The sequence below is a fragment of the Cyprinus carpio genome, chromosome B14 (assembly GCF_018340385.1).
Source record: "Cyprinus carpio isolate SPL01 chromosome B14, ASM1834038v1, whole genome shotgun sequence".
Lineage (NCBI taxonomy): Eukaryota > Metazoa > Chordata > Actinopteri > Cypriniformes > Cyprinidae > Cyprinus > Cyprinus carpio.
Genome location: NC_056610.1, coordinates 18,399,020 through 18,411,075, shown reverse-complemented (window position 1 = coordinate 18,411,075; position 12,056 = coordinate 18,399,020). Strand labels below are relative to the sequence as shown.

Sequence of the window (12,056 nt, the reverse complement as noted above, 5' to 3'; positions counted from 1 at the left end):
CTTTTACTCACTCAATTTCTACACTGCTCATGTTGGGAAGAGCTAGATGAAAGAGGTAATTCTATAAAAAGCTTCTCATTGACAATGCCATATTTATCTGAGAGGTGAGAAGAGCAGTGCCTGGCATATGAAAGCCCAGCTAAGTGAGCAATGAAAGGGACAGTTTAAAGCCATGTAAAGCAGCACCAGAGCTGCTGGCTTTGAATATGACAGAGCGTTTGCAGAGAAACTGAGCACTCGCAGCTGCTTTGTAGTTGCACAGATCCTCTTCAAAAGGTATTGAGCACAGTTTCACAAACACTGTAAGCAGTCAAATCACAATCTAATCAGAGAACAATACAATACAGCTCAGCTAGTTTGGTAGCAATTAGACATGGGTAGCTTTAATGAATGTTTTTAATTTTTGTGAACTAGTTCTACAGTACAAGAGAGTCAAAAATACAGTATATTTAAAAATAATAATTGAGTAAAAATGTCTTATCTTTTGGAAGTAAATGACCAAATAATGAATCACGAAAGTTAAAAATGAATGTTGTGATCAGTTCAGATTCCTTTGAAAGGTCATACACATTGTATTGTGTTTATTTTAATATTTTGTTGCCTTATTTCAACTTATGTAATCTGTTTTATTTTGTCAACGAAAAAAAAAAGGCCAAAAAAAACAAACACTTCTTATTTTCTCTTTCAGCTCATTACCCCTCATGCCATCCGAGTTCAGACTCCTCCCAGACACATTCCCGGGGTTGTGGAGGTCACTCTGTCCTACAAGTCAAAGCAGTTCTGCAAAGGTACACCGGGCAGATTTATCTACACAGGTAAGAATAACATAAAGCACCCTTAGCTGTACTCAGCCAGCTGCGTACAACCATCATGTCTTATTCCTTTTCAACTGTTTTTGATTTCTCGTCGGTCTGGGTTGAGTATGTCAGCCAGTGCTTCCTGTAGAGAGATACGTACGCCATAGAGGAATCCTACCTATTTCCTTAGCACACAGCTTAATACAAATGGCTCTGCCTCGAACTCCAGGAAGATCCTGCAGCCTGCACAGATAAGGGAAATGTAGGACTTATCTTATAGAGGAAAAAGAGGTCACCTGTGATATCTGCTGGCTTCAAAATGAGTTTACGGTACACTCTACATATTGGGAGTTCAGCCAACGAGAAGTAATTAACTTAGGAGTTCCAGAAGTAAGGGAAGCACATGATGGAAGTGAATGATGGAATCTAATGGTAAAACAACATGAAATCAGTGGTGGAAGAGGTGAAGAGTTTGTTCGCTGATCTTGCAGCTTTTTTCGTTTAAATTTAGAGTTTGCAGTCAAAGTACAAGCACAGCTTTTCTGAAGAGCGTTAAAACGCTGAAGGGAGCAATGTTAAAGGCCTGTCTCATCAATAGGTTTAAACAGTGCACAGCTGTGGGTATTGTTGGCTCAGTAGGTGTCTATGTATATGCCTGTGCATTCGTGGGTGTGAATGAGTATGCTCGTTGGGTTTATGGCTCTGGACTTGGCTTCTTTTCATGGCCTATTCAGCGAGCACATGGGGAGGAGTGGAGGGAGGGAATTAGACGTTCGCACACAACCATACAAACACACATTCAGCCACACACCCTCCAAAACAGAGGGCAGATGGTCACCCCGTTTTATGGCTGCACTTCTAGATGTGCCCCTTTTGCTAAAGCTTCAAGCTTAATAACCATCAAGAAAGCTTTTGATTAAATGTGCCGTTTTAATGCTCACAGCACTCAAACTCAGTTTGAAACTCAATGCTGTTAATGATAAGAGACCAAACGCAGAGCTGTCGGTCTCCACACACATTAAAGTGGCGCCCAGCCCTCAGGTTGGCCCCACCATGCAATTCTCCTCAGTTTGAAGCATTTTGGGCCGTCTCTCTTCCTTTTGTCCCCCTGTCCCAACTACTGCAGTGGGACATCAGCCTGTATGTGTCTTTCTCTCCTGGCTCCAGTTGGCACCTGTGCCTTGCTCAGTTGCCAGTGGGTACTAATCATAGAGTATTGGCAAAGCTATGTGGCAGCTGGCAGTGGAATTACACATGGGGCATCTGGCACCTCTAATCAACTTCTGTCAGGCAGAGGAGATGGAGACCTAATTAAATCAATGGTGCACTGATGCTGCCTCGCTCAAACACCACACAGCCATGCGGAAAGGCTGAGCCGTACCTGGAGAACATCCCTTACAGCCATGGTGGAGAGAAAAAAACAAGCCTTTCAGAAAAAAAAAAGAAAAACTCATTTCATTTTGCTTTTTACTTTAAATGCATGGTTCTCACAAGTATATATGTACCACATGCATGATTTTAGAGTATTGTCTTTATGAGTAAATTATGATACTGATTATATTTGACACCATTCCGTCTGTATTGATAGAGCTGTGTTTTGGCTTTGACTTCACACTGATTATGAACCCAGCAGCCACCCAGTAAATGGATTCCTCACTCATTTCAGAAGTCTCAGATTCTCTAGGATTCTTGGCACATGCTCGTGTGAACTGTGCCTCTGGCTGGCCAATAGTTTTTAGTTAAGGGGATAGTTCACCTAAAAATGAAAATTCTGTCATCATTTACTCACCATTATACTGCTCCAAACACGCATGACTTTCACTCTTCTGTGGGAAATGTGATTGGTGTTTTTTTTCCGTGCAACTACAATAAATGGGGTATAAGCTCAAATAATCAAAAGCACTATAAAGTGTGCGTGTGTGTGTCTGTGTCTGTCTGTCATATTGTGTTACAAGTAGATACAGAGTTAGACAACAGTACCTATAGTAATGAGAATGCAACATGTAAAATAACAAAAAAAAAAAAAAACTGCGGAACATGATACCAAATAAGTTTTTAGTAAATAGTAACTTAAATTTTGGTCCGTTTCTCACATAAAGATATCATATTTAAGGTATGAAGCTTGACAGCTCAAGTGCCCATTCACTGAATTCAACTGAATGGAAAAATTACCATTAGATTATTTTTTTTTTACACTATGGAAGAATGAAAACCATACAGTTTGGAAATGATGGAATAAAGTCAATATCAGAGAGAAATTAACTAAAAGTAACGGCATATTTCAGTAACGTGTGTGTAGCCATCATTTCCCAACTCACCAGGCACTTTTTTGCATTGCTGGAATGCTAAAGTTAAGGCCCCTTTAACAAACCCAAGCTTTAATGAGGAAGGCCCAGTCAAAGTGATGTCACCCACAGTTACTGGGCCTCTGCAATTAAACATCCAGAAGCTCTCTGCAGTTATATTTTTTGTCAGAAACAATTAAACACTCACCGCCTGGGACATTACCCATCCTGCATGGCACTCCGCAGATAAGAGGGATGGATCATTCCTCCCTACTTTCTCTCTCACACCCTCCCTTTCAATTCATCTGCAACAAATGCATTTCCATGTTTGGTTGTGTATTACTTCTCACCAGATTGCCATGTTTGCATCATTCGTCAAAGGGGTTTTCCGTCAGTTTTTGAGGGAAAGAGACAGTTATAATGCTATCTGCCAGTGAGCGTATGTGAAGCCCTGTGCGGCCGATAGATTGGAGGTGTTGATGAATCACTTGAAATGTTCAGCAGGCAATTGGTTGCTGCTCAGTATGCAGGCCAGTGGGCTGAACAGCACCCATCAGGCCTGATATTAAAAGACTCTGCTCGATCACATTAGAGGGGGCTCTCTACGCCTGCCCAATGATTAAGTCTACGGGAGGCATTTGTCACTTTAGTTGAGGGAAAGCCAGACTTCACATTATACATGCATTCACCCTCTCTTTTAATGCAAATGCATGGACGTTGGGTCCAAAAGTGTGAGACGACAAGGAAAAATCTGTTTGATATAAAATTATATCAGCGCTTGGGTTGAAGCTCCGAATATTTTAATTTTTACTTTGCTCATCCTTTTGTTTTATTTTATGAATAATCCAAAAAGCAACTTGCGCTTTAATTTAAACACAAACATGTTTTTTTTTTTCATTAATGGCCTAGAAATATTTCATATTTGTTTTAGATTGTTCATACTGTATTTGTTTTACATTGTTGCTCTTTTAATGATTCAAAATCCTAAATGATACTTTTAAAAGAACACTTTTATTTATTTTGATATATTTTATAAGTAAATTATTTCTGTAATGGCAATGCTAAATTTTCAGTTAACTTTCTTCATTATATTTTGTTGATGTGGTGCTCATCAAGATTGTGTTCAACATTTCTTGTTTTAAAATTATTTCTGTTTTTTGTTTTTTTTATTTTCTTTTTTAATTTTTTTGTGAAATTTTTTTTGAGTTTTTTTTGGGTATTATTTTGATATGAAGTTCATTTGTATAGAATTTATATATGTTTTTTAAATGTTGTTCAGTACATTGAATGCATTCCTGTTGACTACACTTCTTTAATGAATAAATAAATTAATTAATATTACTCACCCCAAACCTTTAAATGTTAATTTAAATAATAATCTCTACATGGTCTCAGACTTTTGGACCCCCCTGTAAATGTAAATCCTTTATGCATTCATAGTCACCAACTTATTTTTTTTTTCCAAGCACTAGATTTGATGGAGGCTTTCTTCTTGAGTGGGCTGAGTGATCGTTCGATTTTGATAATGAGTCTCTTTAATTCTATTGACAAATGGGGTCACACTAGGTGATCAATGATAACCGTTCCAATTAAATTGCTAAACCTCTGCATGGTGGAGATTGTAGTCATAAAGATATAGAGCAATTGGTTTGCTCAACAGCGGGGCGTCTTCAGTGGGCCATTTCACACAGATGTCTCTGTCTTTTAGAAGCTTCTGCTCACGATCAAGAAAAACAAGTCATCCATTTTATGGCCACAGGTTCCAAGATTTTTTCTCCCCCATCTTAAAGTGATGCCTTATTTAGCTTGTCGGATTTTCCAAATAAACGCAATCACTGGGTTTATGGAAAAATGGATAAAAATGAGATTGTAAGGTATTGATCCCGGCGTGGGTTTAGGGCTGAGGAAAAACAGGCTCATCTATATAGGGAGAGAAATGAAGCAATAATTCAGGCAGGCATCGAACACCCTGCCACTGAGCCTATCGATTCCTATCCACAGCATATGAGATCACACCTGAATGAAAGAGAGCTCTGGGGAAAACAGAGAGAGAGAGAGAGAGAGAGAGAGAGAGAGAGTGAGTGTAAAACGGAGTCTGCCATTCCCTAACATGTACAGAACATTACCACCCTGACATTAACAGCTCTGTGCAAAGCCCACAAGTGCCTGTTAAAAGGTTCTGCTAAAGACCAATTACCCAGCATGCCTTTCTGCTCCGTCAGCCAGGGATACTGTTCTAGCCCTGCAGGTCTATGTGTGGTCAGCTGATTCAATTTACCACCAGCAGCTCAGCGCTAGCATCTGGTCTCAAAAACAGGAAAGCCACAAATACCGTCTAAAAACTGCCGCCCACATTCTGCCCTCGGGCTTTTGTGCGAGATATTAAGTGTGGGATTTTTTGGTGGTGTAAGGTATTTTAAAACGCACTGTTTTGACTGGCTCCATCTGCTTTTGACAGCACTCATAGTATTGTCTTTTAGTAGTGGCTCGTTCCCCTCCCCTCCTCTCCTCTCTTCACCCCTGCGGGCCTGTGGTTATTATTGTGAAATATGAAGTGATCCGGCTGAGCCTTCATGAAATTTCAATGAGCATTGATCTGTGTGATTGCGAGGAATCCTTCAAGCAGTGGTTGTTGTTCATTTATTTATTTATTGCTGATATGTTTTACTAGTTTTGATCCCATCTTCACGAGAAAAGGGAGAGCTGTCGATTGTTAATGCATTTGTAGCTTTCCTTTTTTGGAAAATCGGCTAGGTTCACTGATATTTTTTTTTCTTTTGTTCGCAAGGCAGAACGTTCAATTTACGCCTCCAGGGGCTCCGTTTAGATCCGTAACGGCCCAGTATTTGCCTACATTGATTATATTCAGTAAATGTAACGAGATGGCATGGTATATGGCAGATATTCTGCTCTTTTCAATATTGATTTTGTAGATTTTATTTCAGCTCATGACATCACACGTAACCTTTTCGTTCTCCTTCACGTATGAAATTGGAGAGCTGCAATGAATCTGTGATGACATGAAACCAACTCTATCATATATGTTGGGTGCTGGCCGGTGTTATTTCTGTCGTGAAACCGTTCCCTGAGCCCAGAAAGAAATGGAAACCGCAGCTTGCAAGTTTCTGGAACTGTAAAAGTAAACAAGTGCATGGACAGTTGAAAGGTGTTTCTCTATAAATATACAGGTCTGCTGTGCATGGTTTGGTAAACAACGTTACACACCAAATAGGACATAGAGGCTCCGGAAATGAAGAAGCTCATGGGATTTTACTTCCCTGTTTGGTGTAAGTGTATCTCTCAAAATACACTGTTTTATTCAAACTTTCTGGCAAAGTTCACTCCATGACCCAGCACAGGAGGTGTTTTTTCTTCTCTGTGTGGTCTCAAGGGTTTGGGTTTGTTTTTGCGGTAACTTACAGTATATACTGTCACCGGTCAATGTCACTTTGATTTGTGACATATACCAGAATTGCATGGACTCGTGTCCATGAAATGTTTGCATCATTGTTTTTAGTGGGCGTTCAGAGGCTATATAAAATTAGTAGCACTATACCGCTAACTGATCAGTTCACAGTCTCTTTCCCAGCAAGTGTGCATTATCGAGTCGGCTGGTGAGAGGATTGTACAGTATGTGAAAATCAATAGCAATGAAGGAGAGTAAACATGTGCAGATGTCTGTAAGTGTGGCAGAGTACAGTTTAGCCTGAGATCTGGCCAATCCATCTCTGTATCAGCACATTAACTCAACACCCTCCTCAGAGGTGCTTTGCATCACGGCCCGAGTCTCATTATGCTAGCACATGGGTCCACTTGAAAGAGACATACTTTAAATGTTCCCTGTCTAGACCCTCATAAAAGTTCTGCTCCAGCAGCCACTTCATTATTCACTCCTAAATTAGTTTAGTTGTTATTTTCTCAAGACCAGCTCTTACAGCTTTTATTGCATGCGTTTTTTTTTAAGACAAAATATGTATAATAAAATTGAAGCTCTGGTAATAATTGTCTCAGCCTTGGTCCATGTCTCACAAATCATTAATTATTGTTATTATTTGAAAAAAAAACAAAAAAAAACCCAGAAACTTTCTGATGATGTAACTGTTTAGTCAGAGAAAAATATTATTAACCAGTTATCGCTTTACAAAATTTTATTCAAGTCCTGTTGGATACAATGAAGCCATGGCATGCATTATTTCTGGCTAAATTTTATTTTATTTTATTTTATTTTTTATGTTTTTATAGATTTAACACGAAGGTTAAAACGTTTGGGTCAGTAAGATTGATCTTTTGGAAATAAATTAATACTTTGATTTAGCAAGAATTAATTAAATTGATCGAAAGTGACCATAAAGACTTTTATAATGTTACAAAACATTTCTGTATATTAAAATAGAACATTAATTTGAAGTTGTAATAATATTTCAAAACATTAAATATAGCATTTTAAAGAAATTTAATTCCAAAAAAAAAAAATCTTACCAACCCCAGACTTTTGGATGATATCTGTACCTATTACTATATTGTTTCACCCAGAAATATGTCAGATTACAGTAGTTAAATGTGTTGCGAATATTGCGTCATTTTGTCTTCAAGCCACAGAAGCTGGTGGCTGTCCAGACCTTGCAGCTACAGCTTTCTCTTTCCATAGTTCATTCAACCCACGCTCTTTTACTCTTCCATTCACTCTCTCCTCTACCTCCATGTCAGACCTGCTGTAATACTGCACAACACAATCTTTCATTCAGCCTCCATCCATTCCTTTGCCATTACGATATCCTGCAATCTGCTCCCCCCAGCCCCCATTCATGCTCCACTCGGGCCACTTCTGCTCTCTGCACCGGTCTGCACTTCCATATCCCTGTCTCCAAACCACCAACAGACCTGATTACAGGAAGCCTATTTAGATATGATGTATTGTCAGCCGCAGGGCGGCTTTGAATCATTCTGTCACATTCGACTGTTTTTGTTGTTCTTTCCTTCGCCGATAGCTGTGGTCTGTTCTCCATCATTCTCCGGGATTGTTTTAAATGTTTTTTTTTCTCGTCTTGCTCTTTAAGTAAACAGCCAGTCAATCACAGTGCGGCGTGAATGATTGTGCATCCAGGCGGTCATTGCAACCGAGAGAATCGAGGTTAATGCCACCTCTCAATCAGCGAGTCGTTGAGCCCTGCTGTGTCTCGCCGCATGAGGTCTTCTGTTATCAGCCAATGTCAACCACTTTCTAATAAAGTAACGGCTTATTGTAAAAGTAAACATAACATTTTATAGAGTTGGTTGGGATGCAGCCTGGCTTTTCACAAATAACTTCTTTCTTTTCAATGCGCATTTCAGGCTTCATGTCAAAACCAGATACTGGACCAGCATTTGCATGTTCTCATAAAGCTGTAGATCCCACCTGCCATTGGATGTTGTATCAAGAGGCATCGATGTACAGTCAGAGCTGCCCCTGTTCCCCAGTGGAGGAGAGCCAGGCTGGGCACAGCTTGTGTTCTGGGCTCCAGGGGTCTGGTTCTGTCTGGGCCCTTGGCCATCTGAATCCACTCCACTGCACTCAGAGGCTGCCCACAGTCTGTCCTCTCAGCTGTGGAGCTGATGGGAGCTGGGTGAACTCCCTCAGGAAACGTCCAGGCTGCGGCCTACAGGGCAAACAGAAGGGAGGCCGGAAGAGAGAGAGGCTGTTACACTTCTGTTTTTTTCTTTTTCCCCCATCTTCAGCAAGACAATTAACTGAAGGCCAGAGGACTCCAGTCCTCAGTTGCTATTTTTTCTGCTCCTCCTCTGTTCTGTTTGAGATTTCATGCTTCAGGCAAAAGAAAGGCGGTCAGTCCAGAGAATAAGAGAGGGAGAAAGTGCGTGTGAAGAGTGAACAACTGTTAGAGGGACTCTTGGGTATCTTATGTCACATACCCAAATCATTTTATTATAGTATTTGAGTATTAAAATAAGATCTTAGCCTCTTTCCTGACTATTACATCCAACTTGTGCTTCTTTGTCTTTGCTCATTGTAAGTGCTGATAGTTGTTTAAGTATGATAAAGTTAAAGGATAGACAACATAGATCCCCATTGCTTATTTGAATCAAGCAATTATCACCAAAGTGAGAGAAAATAACAGACATTTTGACACATTTGACACTTTTGTTAATATTTTGTTTATATTTTGTTTTATAGAATCTCTAAATTATTTGATAAATGTTTAGCAAATGTTTTAAAATATATATTTTGTGCACTTTTATATATTGTATAAACCCAGCTTAAAACCAGTATAAAGTGGCTACAAAATTGATCGGAACACTTTAAATTGTATGAATTTTAAACCAAGCCATTTATTTTAAAATAGGATAGCACACTTTATGATAAAAACAATGGATATACAGTTTAGACTGAATATAAAAAGTATTTTGACACTTGTCAAATGTCAAATTATTAAAAAAAAAAAACTCTTTTGTAACTCGTCAAAAGTTAGTGGATCGATGAACTACATTCTGAACTCTATTCTGATATGAAACCTGTGTGAACCTGTCAGTACGTCCACTAAAAAATCCCCTTGAAAAGTGATGTTAGAGAAAGAACAGTTGTGAGTAAAGTTTTACATTTGTTTGATGCTACTTGGTTAGGTGTTTGTTATCTAATGCATTGAAATTCATAGATTTTAATCTTAATCTTTCATGTCTTAATACTTTTGGGTAGAGCCCGACCGATATGGGTTATTTTGGGGGCCGATACCGATATTAGGGAGTTAAAAAATATATATTGATATATCGGCCGATATTCTTTGTGTATATTATAGTACAGTAGCGGTCAAATGTTTGGACACTTTCCCATTCGTGTGTCCAAACATTTGACTGGTACTATATATAGAATTCAGTATATACATAAACAGAATATATATACATAAACACATTTATTGCAGTGATCACTCAAATGTGTTGATCAAACACTTAAAATGACGTGACAATGATATGTAATGGAGACAGAGCATTTAACAATTTAACAATAAACTTTATTACCAAAATTAGTCTGATATCAGTGCACTGAACAGCAAAGTTGAAGTTTATTTCACTTCGGAAAATTCATTCACGGATTTGCGGGACTGTCTTCACACACAGACGAAACTTACTAGAGAAGTGTGAAGTGTGACGTAATTTACCTCTGTAAATAAATACAATTTAAATACACGTCTCACGCACTTTAATGCCCTTTGAATGTAACATGTATGTTCCCTTGGAACTGTAATCATGGCGGAATATCATGTGAAGTCCACTTCGCGAGGCACTTACGGTCGAAAAAGACCACTTGAATCCTGCTGCCTGAACAAAAGACCTCCTTACTGAAGTAAAAGTGTTGGCTGGTGTCACTATCTTGCGAACGTGGCGGCGGATCTCAACCAAATTCAGCGATCCATTCAGCTCAGGGTTGCCTGGTTTTCACAACAAAACCCGCCCAATTGCTACTCAAAACTAGCCAAAAACTACCCCAATCATGGTTCGAGGGGGATCCCCTGGTAACAACTGCATTCTGGTGAGGTAAAATACACGTTTTTGGTGGGGTTCCCCTGGTAAAATTCACCTTTTAGGGGCTAAATATCACATTATTGGGATCGCTTAAACCCGCAGATATGAAAAACACCAGGCAACAACAGTGTTAAAGTAGCCCAATTGCACGGGAAAACCGCGGATTTGGCAAAATTCCTTCAGCTTGAGGAGCCCTCTCGAACGCCACCCTCCGTGTATCGGTAGCCACCACGGATCGCTAGATTGGTAGGCGCAGGACCACAAATTTAACAACCCGTAACTCCCGAAACATGGGGGCTATTGACAGGGGGTGGTCTCATTCGAAAGGGGGCCTCTAGACATACACTTGATTCTGCGTTCGAGAGGGTTTCTCGAGCTGAATTTGGTGCGGATCCACTGTGCTGTTACGGAGATGTGGCCATTCAAAGTTTCAATGGTTTTCCATAGACTTAAGCTTTAAAGCGTTTCATCCAGGTCACCAGTAGCAAACAATGGAGCGCACTCTTCTGGACAAACTAAGTAATTACACCATTTCAAGCATTTTACATCGATATATCGGCGTCAGGCTCATATCAGCTGATAAAATCGGCAAACCGATATATCGGTCAGGCTCTACTTTTGGGACCACATTTCTGTATGCTGCATATCAAATATCAAGTATCTCTGCTGAAATATATCTCTCTGTATATCTCTTACTCTCTCTCAGTGAAACACAGAAGGGCTCTGTGTGAATGTGCCCCTGAGGGCTGGAGTTTAACACCACAATAGATAAACACAGATCTGGAGGAAGACCCATTGTCTCAGTGTGAAAGTTCCACTCAATCCAGGGAGGTTAGAAAAACATTGGGCCAAGCACCATGTGGTCCACCCGTGCAGGATGTTTGGCCCTATCACACAGATCGGGTTCCTTTTTCAATATTATCTTATTGCTTAGTCCTCAGTGAGCATTCGTGAAGCTGTCTGTGGGCCTCTGAGGAGTGGGAGGTGCCGCTTTACAGAAATGAAAACTTTAATTTAATTATTTGCTCATAACGGAGGTCTATAGATTTGTTTTGCAGATCACTGGTGCTTATGTATACAAAACAGAAGAGGGAGTTGAATTCAGAATTATTTGTTATTGTAGTTTGTTTAAGGACACAGCAAATTTAAAAAGGTGCCTTTTAGTTCTGTGTTAATCTTGCTTATATGTGAAATGATCTGGCTGCTTCTGATGTGTGATATTAGCTGTATGTGTATTTGTGTTTAAAGGAATATTCTGAGTTCAGTATGTTAAGCTTAATAAACATTATGTGTTCACCATATAATATTGATTACAACAAATAATAATTTCAATTTGTAAATTTTTGGTATTATTATTATTATTAATAATAATAATTTATAAAATTATCATTTAATAATTATTAAAAACTGAATAAATGATTATTATTTAATAACTGTATGTATATATATATATATATATATA

The 12,056-nt window shown here is 39.1% G+C and overlaps 1 protein-coding gene across 4 annotated transcripts in view; it reads left to right on the top strand.

The window, feature by feature from the left end:
• The window catches only part of ebf1a (EBF transcription factor 1a), a 125,539-nt gene that overhangs the window by 92,465 nt on the left and 21,018 nt on the right, over positions 1-12,056 (top strand). For all 4 annotated transcript variants that reach the window (XM_042738346.1, XM_042738344.1, XM_042738343.1 and 1 more), the window contains exon 10: positions 689-815. In XM_042738346.1, coding sequence (XP_042594280.1) covers positions 689-815 — 127 coding nt within the window. The remainder of the gene's footprint in view (positions 1-688; positions 816-12,056) is intronic.